The 14,321-nt window shown below is 41.0% G+C and overlaps 1 protein-coding gene and 1 pseudogene across 1 annotated transcript; both read right to left on the bottom strand.

Annotated features, from left to right (window-relative positions):
* Positions 1 to 6,986: 6,986 nt before the first annotated feature.
* Positions 6,987 to 8,093, bottom strand: LOC121583549 (annotated as a pseudogene).
* A 1,640-nt stretch (positions 8,094 to 9,733) lies between these two features.
* Positions 9,734 to 12,924, bottom strand: srp19 (signal recognition particle 19). The gene is made up of 5 exons (XM_041898957.2): positions 12,808 to 12,924; positions 12,296 to 12,371; positions 10,836 to 10,907; positions 10,516 to 10,624; positions 9,734 to 10,350 (listed from the first exon to the last, which is right to left on the bottom strand). Exons 1-5 carry the CDS (start codon positions 12,843 to 12,845, stop codon positions 10,220 to 10,222), a joined length of 426 nt encoding a protein of 141 aa, XP_041754891.1. The 5' UTR covers positions 12,846 to 12,924; the 3' UTR covers positions 9,734 to 10,219.
* Between the last annotated feature and the right edge of the window lie 1,397 nt (positions 12,925 to 14,321).

Below are 14,321 nucleotides of genomic sequence, written 5' to 3'. Positions count from 1 at the left end.
TATTTAGAACACACTCCCTGTATTAACACAGATATCAATACTTACATTAAAATTGTAACGATAAACATTTGCCTGAGTTTCAGGCTAAAATGTTATCCTGAATTGAAATTACTCCTTCCTTCCTTCCTTCCTTCCTTCCTTCCTTCCTTCCTTCCTTCCTTCCTTCCTTCCTTCCTTCCTTCCTTCCTTCCTTCCTTCCTTCCTTCCTTCCTTCCTTCCTTCCTTCCTTCCTTTCTTTCAGAACATGAGCTTGGCTCGGATCCATGATAAACACAAGCTAAAGAAATACTGGGAGGAGAAAATCGAAAGTCACAGCGATATGATGGGGAATGAGGAATCCAGAATGAAGAGCAGTGCTTTGTCAAAATAAGTATCTCTGTCAATAGCCACACTGCCTTATCAACTATACAGTGGGGGAAAAAAGTATTTAGTCAGCCACCAATTGTGCAAGTTCTCCCACTTAAAAAGATGAGAGAGGCCTGTAATTTTCATCATAGGTACACGTCAACTATGACAGACAAATTGAGAAAAAAAAAATCTGAAAATCACATTGTAGGATTTTTAATGAACTTATTTGCAAATTATGGTGGAAAATAAGTATTTGGTCACCTACAAACAAGCAAGATTTCTGGCTCTCACAGACCTGTAACTTCTTCTTTAAGAGGCTCCTATGTCCTCCACTCGTTACCTGTATTAATGGCACCTGTTTGAACTTGTTATCAGTATAAAAGACACCTGTCCACAACCTCAAACAGTCACACTCCAAACTCCACTATGGCCAAGACCAAAGAGTTGTCAAAGGACACCAGAAACAAAATTGTAGACCTGCACCAGGCTGGGTAGACTGAATCTGCAATAGGTAAGCAGCTTGGTTTGAAGAAATCAACTGTGGGAGCAATTATTAGGAAATGGAAGACATACAAGACCACTGATAATCTCCCTCCATCTGGGGCTCCACGCAAGATCTCACCCCGTGGGGTCAAAATGATCACAAGAACGGTGAGCAAAAATCCCAGAACCACACGGTGGGACCTAGTGAATGACCTGCAGAGAGCTGGGACCAAAGTAACAAAGCCTACCATCAGTAACACACTACGCCGCCAGGGACTCAAATCCTGCAGTGCGAGACGTGTCCCCCTGCTTAAGCCAGTACATGTCCAGGCCCGTCTGAAGTTTGCTAGAGTGCATTTGGATGATCCAGAAGAGGATTGGGAGAATGTCATATGGTCAGATGAAACCAAAATAGAACTTTTTGGTAAAAACTCAACTCGTCGTGTTTGGAGGACAAATAATGCTGAGTTGCATCCAAAGAACACCATACCTAAATCTAGAATCGGTTTCCTATTTCGCAACAAAGCCTCCTTCACTCATGCTGCCAAACATGCCCTCGTAAAACTGACTATCCTACCGATCCTTGACTTCGGCGATGTCATTTACAAAATAGCCTCCAACACTCTACTCAGCAAATTGGATGTAGTCTATCACAGTGCCATCCGTTTTGTTTTCAAAGCCCCATATAATACCCACCACTGTGACCTGTACGCTCTTGTTGGCTGGTCCTCACTACATATTCGTCGCCAAACCCACTGGCTCCAGGCCATCTATAAATCACTGCTAGGCAAATCCCCGCCTTATCTTAGCTCATTGGTCACCATAGCAACACCCACCCGTAGTCTGCGCTCCAGCGGGTATATCTCACTGGTCATCCCCAAAGCCAACACCTCCTTTGGCCGCAATTCCTTCCAGTTCTCTGCTGCCAATGACTGGAACAAATTGCAAAAATCTCTGAAGCTGGAGACACTTATCTCCCTCACTAACTTTAAGCATCAGTTGTCAGAGCACCTTACCGATCACTGCACCTGTACACAGCCCATCTGAAATTAGCCCGCCCAACTACCTCATCCCTATATTGTTATCTATTTTGCTCATTTGTACCCCAGTATCTCTATTTGCACATCATCTCTTGCACATCTATCATTCCAGTGTTAATACTAATTGTAATTATTTTGCACTATAGCCTATTTTATTGCCTACCTCCATAACTTGCTAAATTTGCACACTGTATATTATATGTATTTCTGTTGTATTTTTGACTTTGTTTTGTTTTACCCCATATGTAACTCTGTGTTTGTTTTTATCGCACTGCTATGCTTTATCTTGGCCAGGTCGCAGTTGTAAATGAGAACTTGTTCTCAACTGGTTTACCTGGTTAAATAAAGGTGAAATAAAAAAAATAAAAAAAACTACTGTGAAGCATGGGGATGGAAACATCATGCTTTGGGGCTGTTTTTCTGCAAAGGGACCAGGACGACTGATCTGTGTAAAGGAAAGAATGAATGGGGCCATGTATCGTGAGATTTTGAGTGAAAACCTCCTTCCATCAGCAAGGGCATTGAAGATGAAACGTGGCTGGGTCTTTCAGCATGACAATGATCCCAAACACACCGCCCGGGCAACGAAGGAGTGGCTTCGTAAGAAGCATTTCAAGGTCCTGGAGTGGCCTAGCCAGTCTCCAGATCTCAACCCCATAGAAAATCTTTGGAGGGAGTTGAAAGTCCGTGTTGCCCAGCGACAGCCCCAAAACATCACTGCTCTAGAGGAGATCTGCATGGAGGAATGGGCCAAAATACCAGCAACAGTGTGTGAAAACCTTGTGAAGACTTACAGAAAATGTTTGACCTGTGTCATTGCCAACAAAGGGTATATAACAAAGTATTGAGAAACTTTTGTTATTGACCAAATACTTATTTTCCACCATAATTTGCAAATAAATTCATTAAAAATCCTACAATGTGATTTTCTGGATTTTTTTTCCTCATTTTGTCTGTCATAGTTGACGTGTACCTATGATGAAAATTACAGGCCTCTCTCATCTTTTTAAGTGGGAGAACTTGCACAATTGGTGGCTGACTAAATACTTTTTTCCCCACTGTATACCATCACTGTTATGAAGAATAGTGCTGTAGAAAAGTGGATTTTCTACAGTGTTTCTTTACTGCAACACAGCCTGTTGGTTTGGTAGCCTATAAGTAAATTCTGCATAGGACAGGAACTAGTCTAATATCAGAACCAATCTCCTCATAATGAGCATCTGTTCTTGAGATGCTGCTCAGAACTTAACCCACAGTAACCAAGACAACACGCCTTGCACCCTTGAAGCATAAATTACATGCAAATGAGTTCTAATCGATGGCAGGCTGAGGCGGGTAGGCTACAGAGCTTATCTACAGACAGGCAGGCAAACAGGCAGGGAGACAAGAAGGAAGATATGCAGGCAGTCAGGTAGGTAGGCAGGCAGGCAGGGAGACAGGCAGTCAGGCAGTGTGCTGTGCTCTGCCGCTGCAGTAAGGTCAGTAGGGATTAGAACGTAGAGTGTTATAAATGCACCCTAATCCTTCCTCTTTGGTCCTGTGACTAATCAATGTGAGCAGAATGTGTTTCCTTTGGAACAGCTGGGATGAGCTCTCTAAAGCAGCCCTATTGATTGTTCACACACAGAATAACACAATGGGCTTTAAAGGCTGATCCTCCCTGTATTAATATGTGTATCTGTGTGATGCACAAATCCCCTTCGTTACAAAATGAAATAGCTGACTGCAAAGGTAATTGCTGCCAGCGAGGGGAGGATGGAGGGAGGGAGAGAGGGATGAGTGAAAGAAAGGTGGAGAGGTCAGGAAATACTGTATGTCTCATAACTCCACTACCAGCATTAGGCCTAATGCTGAGGCACTGGTGTATTGTGTTCAGACCTGGGTTCAAAATACTTTGAGCATTTGCTCTAGCCTGCCTGGAGTGCCAGGTGTGCGGAGTTTGCCGTTTTGGGACCATTCTATAGACCCATTTCCCAGCCACGCCATGAGAAGTTGCACAGTTTGTCATCAGAAACCTTGTTGTTTACCTAGCAGTGGATACGATCACATGCAACTTCAAATGCAGCTTGTGCAATAATGAACACGTAATCAGATGGTTATCGTCTACAACATTGCAGATCGCAGCTAGCAAGCCAGTGTGGCAAGGTAAAATATCACAAATAGAGTTAGATAAAGCAAGAAGGTTAATATACTTGTTGAACATAGTTATAGCCAACAATCTTGTGTGTTTTCTTGGTCATCACTCACTCACTGTTCAGTTTGTCAAAGTCCCAACATCAGCATCCTGCTAAGGAGCATTTTGATGTTATGATGAGCATGACATTTGATGGTAAACAGAAAATGGCTCTATAGGTGGTCCATTAAGTACTTGAGATTATTTCAAATAGTATTTGAACCCCTGTCTGATCATTAGAGATATGATTAGCATTGCGAAATGTGGCATCTGTGTCATGTGGCCAGCCGCGAGGCCTGAAATACCAGGAATCCTTATTATTAACATTCCCCTTGGTGCTTGTTGATGGACATGTTGTAGGTTTGAATAGGATCATGTGTCATGGTAACATCTTGTTTATGTGAGTGACAGGGAGACCAGTGGAGGTGACACTATGTTAATTAGTAAATCAATGCGTTAGTTATTAAAGTCATCTTTGCGTTAAAGGACCATTGCTGCAGGACATTAAAAAGGCTGAGGAAAACATATTTTACTCCTAAAGAGATGTGTAAATATTAGACATGGTGATAAGAAAATGCACTTCATAGAGCCATGATAGGTTTTGGTGTTGTATTCTACATAGATGTTATGCTGTAATTGCAAGTCCTCCATGTATCACACTGTCAATTATTTTATCAGATTGATTCTCTATGAAGTAGAGATGGTAATGTTCATCATCCTTCCAACAGGCTGCGGGAGGAGTGGCTCAGGAGGCTGAAGCATCAGAACCAGCAGCTGGAGCGTTTCGAAGAGAATCACATCAGAAGGGCCAAGATGACCCAACAGGCCTTCAAGATACCCCAACAGGCCTTCAAGATACCCAGTCAATGACCTTCTAATCTACATTCTAGAATCTACATCATTTTAAACCATCTGACTGAGGGCATGATACGTAGATTAGCCTGGTTGCCATCTCTGTTCAGCTATTACATTCCACTCATTGCAACTCCTGTCATTTGCCAAAGACAATCTTTGGAAATTTACAGGAGTGACAAGGAGTGGAATATTAGCTAAAAAGACTGGTACCCTGACTAATGATAGAGGGTTAACTAGGACTAACTTCTCCATTTTAGATGATGACATGAAGACAATAGATTGAGGTGAAATACTATACCTGAAGTGATTTTTACTTCTTGTGAGGGAGACGGTACGGCAAAAAGTCAGATGGATGGGATGTCACCGAATGATTAGTTGCAGAGCCATGCTGTACAGACTTTGTCATTAACACTCATGTCGTAGTCTTGAGGCGACCATCTGTTTTAAAGTAAAATAAGTACAGGGGCGTATGTGAAGACTTGACTGTATGTCAGAGTGACAGTCATGGTGACAGGTGGGGTAATTTGTTGTTGTTTAACTTTGTTCGGAGTGTTGGAGGAATATACAATGTGATCGGGAGGAGACATGATGAAGATTGACAGAATATGGTATGTTTTTTCAAGAAAGAAAAGTATGGAAAGTATAGAGAAACCATAGAAATGTGTAATTGTCCCAATTTCCGGGCCTGAATATAGATAGAATTTCATAATGTTTAACATAATTCATTTGCATGAATATTCTATTATTCTGTGTAAAATTCAACTCCAGACCCAGTGGCAACATAGAGAGAGCAGAAAGTGTGTGAAATTTAAACCACTCATTTGAATAAAGACAAAATGCATGTGGACAGTTTCCGAGGTTTCTGAGAAATGTGTTAAGCCCTAGTTATAGGCCTAGTTCCTTTATCTGAGAGGAGAAGTTAGTCTCTCAGTCATCAGTTTAACGAGAATATGTGGTCCTCTATAGCTCAGCTGGTAGAGCACGGCGCTTGTAACGCCAAGGTAGTGGGTTCGATCCCCGGGACCACCCATACACAAAAAATGTATGCACGCATGACTGTAAGTCGCTTTGGATAAAAGCGTCTGCTAAATGGCATATTATTATTATTTATTATTATAGAATTGTGCTTTGAATTGACACTATGTCAACGTGTTTAGGGTGTCTACTTATGTATTGATGTTAAGATAAGCTATGCAAGGGAGTGCTGTTAGCTTTTTCTTACAAAAAAAAGAATTTAATTAGAATAAACTAAAATATCTGGTATACAGCATCATGTGACTGTGTTTGAGAAGTGTAAAATCATACATTATCAATGGCCAAGGATCAAAATAGAAATGATTTGACAAAATGTACAAGATTGGGAGATGGTACAGTATAACATTACGGAGTAGAACATTACAGAGTAATTTACTCCTGAGGTGCTGACGTGTTGCACCCTCTATAACCACAGTGATTATTATTTGACCCTGCTGGTCATCTACAGTGCCTTGAGAAAGTATTCATACCTCTTGACTTATTCCACATTTTGTTGTGTTACAGCCTGAATTCAAAATGGATTAAATTGATTTCTCTATCTCACCCATCTACACACAATACCCCATAATGACAAAGTGAAAACATGTTTTTCTTAAGTTTTGCACATTTTTTAAAATTGAAATACAGAAATATCTCATTTACATACAGTACCAGTCAAATGTTTGGACACACCTACTCATTCAAGGGTTTTTCTTAATTTTTACTATTTTGTACATTGTAGAATAATAGTGAAGACATCAAAACTATGAAATAACACATATGGAATCATGTAGTAACCAAAAAAGTGTTAAACAAATCAAAATATATTTTATATTTGAGATTCTTCAAAGTAGCCACCCTTTGCCTTGATGACAGCTTTGCACACGCTTGGCATTCTCTTAACCAGCTTCATGAGGTAGTCACCTGGAATGCATTTCAATTAACAGGTGTGCCTTGTTAAAAGTTAATTTGTGGAATCAGTTGTGTTTTGCCAATCAGTTGTGTTTTGACAAGGTAGGGGTGGTATACAGAAGATAGATATATTTGGTAAAAGACCAAGTCCATATTATGGCACTTCAAATCATCTTTTGTTTTGGTCAATGTCTAATTTCTTAATTGCTTCTTAATGAGATTATGCTCATTTAGTACCTCAACCAGTCAGAAAACACCAACACATGCTTTTTCATCTACATAATGTGTAACTATGACACAAGAGTGTTTCCTTTTATTTTTTGTCTGACTTAGACATGAGCCTCAGATGAGTTTGTGGACCGTGACAGCTGACTGTCCTTTAGAGTACACAGAGGAACGCATTGTCACATCCTTGCTGAATACATTCTCAAATATTTTCCTAAGAGACACCCTGGCCCTCTCCTTGAAGTCCTGACCCATGAAGACATACAGAAGAGGGTTGAGGCAGCTGTTGACGTAAGCCAGAGAGATGGCCAGGGGTTCCAGAGCCTGGGCCATGTCTTCCGAGGCCTCCCCTCCATACTCCATCACCAGCCCCAGCCCTATGATGTGATACGGCAGCCAGCACATAAAGAACACAGCCACAACACCCAATATGATCCGGAAGGACCTATGGGATTTAAAGCGGCCACTGCTCACCCTCCTGCCGATGAGCAGGTAGCAGACAGCGATGACCAACAGGGGACGAGGAAGCCGAGCACTAGCCTGGTGACGTGGGTGGCTTTGATAGCTGTAATGGCCGACTGGTTGCCCTCAGTTTCGTCTAGTAGGTGGTGATAGGTGCACAGTGTCGTGTTCATATCTCCAAGGACTACTATTCCTCTGTAGATCATAGAGGGGAGGCTGAGGAGCAGGGCCAGTACCCAGGCCAGACCACACAGCAGCCAGGCCAGGGTGAGGCTCCGGTGGTTCTGGGCCCAGACAGGCAGGATGACCAGGGCAAAGCGGTCCAAACTGATAAGGACCAGAGTGAAGACCCTGGCGAACATGTTGAGGACGACGACGTTAGGGAGAACCTTGCACATAGCCTTTCCATAGGGCCAGTGGTGGTTCAGTATGATTTCAGCCATAGAGAAAGGGATGGAGACACAGCAGAGCAGGTCAGCCACAGCCAGGTTAACAAACCAGATGGTGTTGACTGTCCTCTTCATCTTGACTCTAGCTATCCAGATGACAAAGGTGTTGCCTGTGATGTCACTAATAATCATTCATGATTGAGGGCCACATTCATACTGTCTATATACCATCTGAGACTAAATTAACTGAATTAGAATTGAAACTGTTCAATCTACAATACATTCGGAATGTTGTTTGTTAGTTTGTATATTACTTGTCACAATGCAATATATAATTTAGCAGAACCTGTGGCTTTTAAGGCCTTTACATTTTATGTGCAAAACAATTGTCTTAAAATATTATCACAATACCTCAGTATTTTCCACTTAAGTTAATAACTTAACAGGTGCAACGCAAGAGTTCACCAAAAATTATACTGAAAACTTGCAACCTTACATTATCGTTGAGCTCTCCTTTCTAAACGTTACCACAGGGTTAACGCACAACAGAGAACTGAGACAAACCCACAGGAAACTACATGAGCAACTATTGACACCAGCTATCCAATAACCAGTAGGCAAATTATTACTCAAGAAAATACCCCAAATCTAACCACATATATTAGAGACAACTCTGCACAATCTTAGAATGGTCCTCTGTAGCTCAGCTGGTAGAGCACGGCGCTTGTAACGCCAAGGTAGTGGGTTCGATCCCCGGGACCACACGTACACACAAAAAATGAATGCACGCATGACTGTAAGTCGCTTTGGATAAAAGCGTCTGCTAAATGGCATATTATTATTAGAATAAGCACTGCCGTGTCATCATCAAATAAAAGCAGAAACACTGGATAGATGTAGGTCTATGGTGTTTACTGAACAAAACATTGAATCTCAATTCATTACATTATACACTGAACAAAAATATGAACGCAACATGTAAAGTGTTGGTCCCATGTTTCATGAGCTGAAATAAAAGATCCCAGAAATGTTCCATAAGCACAAAAAGCTTATTTCTCTCAAGTTTTGTGCACATATTTGTTTACATCCCTGTTAGTGAACATTTCTCATTTGCCAAGATAATCCATCCACCTGACGGGTGTGGCATATGAAGAAGCTGACTAAACAGCATAATCATTACACAGGTGCACCTTGTGCTGGGGACAATAAAAGGCCACTATAAAATGTGCAGGTTTGTCACACAACACAATGACATAGATGCCTCAAGTTGAGGGAGCGTGCAATTGGCATGCTGACTGCAGGAATGTCACCCAGAGCTGTTGCCAGATAATTTAATGTTCATTTCTCTACTATAAGCCGCCTCCAACGTCGCTTTAATTAATTTGGTAGAACGTCCAACCAGCCTCAAAACCGCAGACCATGTGTATGGTGTCATGTGGGCGAGCGGTTTGCTAATGTCAATGTTGTGAATAGTGCCCCATGATGGCAGTGGGGTATATGGGCAGGCATAAGCTACGGACACAATTGCATTTTATCAATGGCAATTTGAATGCACAAAAATACAGTGACGAGATCCCAAGACCCATTGTGAGGCCTATTTTTTTTTTTTAAGTATGTTTGACCAACCGATGCATATCTTACTCCCAGTCATGTGAAATCCATAGATTAGCGCCTAATGAATTTATTTGAATTGACCAATTTCCTCATATGAAATATAACTCAGGAAAAGCAATGACATTTTTGCATGTTGCGTTTATATTTTTGTTCAGTATAGTTAAAAACTAAGCATGAAACCTGCCTAAATAAATTGAAACAAGTGAAAACATTTGACATGCTTTGTATGTGTGACCTCAAGTCATTTATTTATTTTATATAGACACAGATGAGGAAAGAAATATCTGTAAAAAAAATAATAATGCAAATAAGGGATGGGTAAAAGAAAAAGTTAAGTGTCATAATAGCTTGACTAGAATAATACAATTGATTCTCACTGTCAGAACAAAGTGGAAGCAATCATTGTTTATTTGACTTTCATTTCCCTAAGACCACAGGGCAGTCAATCAGCAATTGAAACAGAATACTTTGATGTATACATAACATTCACAAAATATACATGTTTACATGTGACTGATGGCATATCACATCATAGCATCATACATACGGGCCTATACAAAATAATTACCTCACATAAATTTGTATTTTCTCACTCTTTCTGTTTGACACTTGCCAGTTCCTTGTGACAGACTTCCTTCCTTGCTTGGTTTCTTACAGTAAACTGAACAGTAATATGGGGACCTTTGTGTGACTGGACAGGGCCTCTACTTCCTCTTCTTCTTGCTTTTCTTGCTGCCCTCCCCTTGCTGGGAGCCTGAGTCTGCCCCTGCACCCTTCTGGGTCCTGGTCTTCAGTTTGGGGATCATCTCAGCACAGTAGATCATCACGTCTTTACCTTTAGGGACAATCAGAAGGAAAGCAAAGCATAAAAAAAAAAGTAAATGGTGTCACACACACAACTGTGCGTTGTGAGACCGGTTGATGATGAAAACAGACTGCATTGCTTCCAGTTTGGCTAATTTGAACCATAGGCCATTGCTCCTCCCCTTCACAAACTCACGTGATGCAAACTTGTCTGAGCAGAGAGTTCCATCCTCCTGCTTTAACTGAACACGTACTCTTCCTCTGAATGTCACGTCTCTGTTCCACTCTCTGGAGTACATCTTGTTCTGTGGTTGGTCAATTGAACAACAATTAGAGACTTATAATCAGGCAATGCCATACCCCTAACTTATGGTGACGTGTTTGACGATGGAAAATGGCTGTTGTCGAATCACCTAGGTGCGAGCTACACAATGGTAATGAATGAAGAGTTCCCCTCCTATGTAAAGCACCATATGTAGCTTTGCAATCCATTATTGATGTAATATTGGTCATTACCTCCACAAGAACATTTGCCCCCGCTGCTGTCAACACATCACGGATCTCAGCACAAGTAGGATTCTCCACTGCCTGGTTGAGTACAGAGCGGAAAACCAAGATGTCAGCCTTATCCCTCAACACACTCTTGAGGACATAGGCCAGGGGTACTCAACTACTATTAGAGAAGGTCCAGTGACACAAATGTCCATTATCGGCGCTGTGGTACAGTGTAGTAACAAACATAGTCGTCTACGACTTAGAAAACATGTTTTTTATAAAATGTACATTAAATACATTAAATGAGACTAAGAATTAATTAAAACTTAATTAAAAAGTTAATTGTGGAGAAGGCTGATTCACAGCTGTTATGTGGAGCCAAACATGGTCAGGATGTATAGTGCCAGTTTCTTGAGAACAGGGACATCAGCTGCAGGCACCATCTTTCCCCAGAAAGTGACAGGGCCACAATCACCAACCTGCTCCTTCAAAGCCACATTTTCTTCCCTGAGCTCATCTTTTTGTTTAGCTTCAAGCAAGGTGTCAGCAACTTCACACATGCACTATTTTACCATCTCAGCGTCTGAAAAAGCTTTTATTTTGTGTGTGTTTTCCCAAAACCCAAGCTATCCTCAGTGAACACGCCATTGCACGTTATTGGGCTGTCAGGGAATCTTAAAGGACTTATTGGGATTTGAGTTGGTTAATCTTGTTTGTTCTCACCTCCGTGTTCAGGGGATACGTCTGATCGAATTTACTATGCCTGGTGTCATAATGGCGCTTAACATTGGCACTTTTCACGAGAGCTACGGACTCAATGCATATCAGGCAAATTGGTTTTGTGCTAGTTGCGGGGAGAATAAATAAATACTGTTCCGTCCACTCGTCTTTGAACATACGGTTTTTCAGAGTAAACTTTTCATTTTTTTGAACAAGCCATATTAACAAAGATACTGGTAACTAAGCTCCTTCTTTCTGTGATATTTACAGTTGAACCGCGGCCAAATATTTCTGCCTGTTTGTCCCAAGGTTCCGCTAAGGATATTTTGATTAATGTGATAGGGTAAAACGCGGCCTCTTATATTTGCATATAACCACGCGATTGGATTAGAAAGGGCACTAGTAGAGGTGGGCGTTGCTTCGAGAGAGAGCGAGAGGCCGCTGAGTTAAAGAGACCGCTGAGTTAAAGAGGCCACTGCGCCCGTTGATTTTTTAAAAGCCGTTTAAAAATAATGTATTTACTTTTATATAACAAAATGCGATGTTGTCGGGTCCGGATTGACCCTTCTCTGGATCCGGACCACCAATTGAGTTTGGCTGACATAGGCTATAATGAATCAGTATCAAGAAGTGTATACTTGTGGTAAAGGTAGACCATAGTGGTGTGTATGTGTCAATTTACCAAGATAGATCGGCAATAGCAAGTGGTCCACCATGCATTGAACCAAATAAATTAGAACAATGTTGCAGATTTGGTTTACCTTTTCAGCAGGTATCCGTCTCCCCTCTGCTAGGGTCTTCTTACTGTTTACATAGGAAGGGTATATGCAGATAAACCTGCAACAGAGTAAATCAGGAAGAACATGTTAGGTAACTAGCTATTCATAACTTGATGGCTATCTAATTGGCCAGCTGCTAAATTTGCTATCTAGCTCATTTCATCTGGATTCAGTGCACTCAAGTAGGGTTGCACACGTCACGTGAATAGCAACAGCTAGCTAACAAACGCTACTGCCGCCTCAACTGCATCCAACAATACAATTACAAGTTCATACGTCTTTTCATTTGTAACGACAAAGAAAATGGCTAGCCAACTAACTTCAATGTTGGCTACCGATTTTCGTTGGCACGCTAGCTAGTGTGAGCTAACTAATTTAGCTAACACATATGGCTGTCTTCTCTTCGCTTGTTTTTCTGTTCACAGGTAACGTTAGGACTTCTATTCACAAACGTTTCATGGAAAAACAAGAGATATGCATCTAATATTACCTACCTTTCTTTTTCAGCTGGATTATCACTTAGCGGAGACATTTTCTCAGAACACACTAGCACAGAGTTCGCGTTAGCTTCCTAGCTCGCTAGCTGGGACCTGTATAAAGCTAGCCACAATAGTGGAATTTGCGCCTTGCCTTCAAAATAAAAGCTCCTAATTGAAAGCGATTCAAACGGATACAAATAGTGGAATCATGCCATATTTGGACTAGATAATGCTAAATAAGGTCGGAATGTTATATAAATTCAACAAAAGACAATATTTAGTTAATTTGTTGAAATTGCACTGTGGATGTATTACACTTTAGAATTGCATTGGGGCCACAGTCCACAGGAGGATGGTGGCACCTTAATTGGGGAGAACGGGCTCGTGGTAATGGCTGGAGTGGAATTGTGTCAAATACATCAAACATATGGTTTCCATGTGTTTGATGCCATTCAATTTACTCCCCTCCGGCCATTATTATAAAATAATAATAAATTATTATTTATTATTATGAGCCGTTCTCCCTCAGCAGCCTCCTGTGGGGGCATACTTATATGCACTGTACAGCCTTATGTATCTTGGGTCCATGAATTGGGGTATCAGCCTACTTGGTGACACCCACAGATTAAAATTCTGAAGAGTTTACACAAATATTAGCGTTGTAGCTCATATTTGGGAACTTTAACTGTGGGAAATCACCTCACTATTCAGCCATTCCATAGGTTAGGCTGCACAGTGCAATATGAATGTCCAATACACACAATAGACTGACTGGAAAGGTGATTTCCCACAGTAAAAATCCTGTTATAAGAGCTAAGATGCTAATATTTGTGTATACTTTACACAGTTGTGTTCTGTGAGTGTCACTGAGTAAGTAGGCTGATACCTAATTTCATGGGTGCAACATCCATAGGTTAGGCCCTCCACGCAATCCTAAAGTCTAATACATCCACAGTGCGATTTCAAGATTTTTATTTTTTGTGTGTCAAATTAACTAATTATTGTCTTTTGTTTAATTTTTATAACAACATTCCGGCCTTTTTAGCATTATCTAGTCCAAATAGGGCATGATTCCACTATTTCCCACGGGGGTCCAGTATGAAAATGTATGCACTCACTAACTCGAAGTCGCTCTGGATAAGAGCGTCTGCTAAATGACTAAAATAAAAATTTCAATCATTTTGAATCACTTTCAATGCGGGACTTTTATTTTGAAGATGATCCGCAAAATGCCCCTATTGTGGCTAAACCTTATTGAGTTCCCACATCCGGTTTTCAGCGGAAAAGGAAGCTAGGTTGAAGTTAACTGCAAAGACAGTACTGGGTCGTCACTAGTTACAACAGCCACAGATAGGTCGTCACTAGTTAACGCAGCCAAATTCATAAACCCGCCTTTCTTCCAAAATCTGACGTTAAACCTTAACCGCAACCCTATCCTTAACCACACTGCTAACCTTATGACTAACCCTGACCTTAAGTTAAGACTAAAAAGCAATTTGTTGTTTTCATTCATATTTACGATATGGTGA

The sequence above is a fragment of the Coregonus clupeaformis genome, chromosome 15 (assembly GCF_020615455.1).
Source record: "Coregonus clupeaformis isolate EN_2021a chromosome 15, ASM2061545v1, whole genome shotgun sequence".
Classification (NCBI taxonomy): Eukaryota; Metazoa; Chordata; class Actinopteri; order Salmoniformes; family Salmonidae; genus Coregonus; species Coregonus clupeaformis.
The sequence above is the reverse complement of the archived record's forward strand: the minus strand, read 5'-3'. Positions and strand labels throughout refer to the sequence as shown.

Bases quoted from the DNA above. Each gene is read 5' to 3' on its own strand.
- srp19 (XM_041898957.2), bottom strand. From the start codon at position 12,845: ATGTCTCCGCTAAGTGATAATCCAGCTGAAAAAGAAAG. The intron at 10,908-12,295 runs GTAAACCAAATC...GTACTCAACCAG, and splicing joins GACGGATACCTGCTGAAAAG to GCAGTGGAGAATCCTACTTG. The intron at 10,351-10,515 runs GTGAGTTTGTGA...TTGTCCCTAAAG, and splicing joins CTCAGACAAGTTTGCATCAC to GTAAAGACGTGATGATCTAC.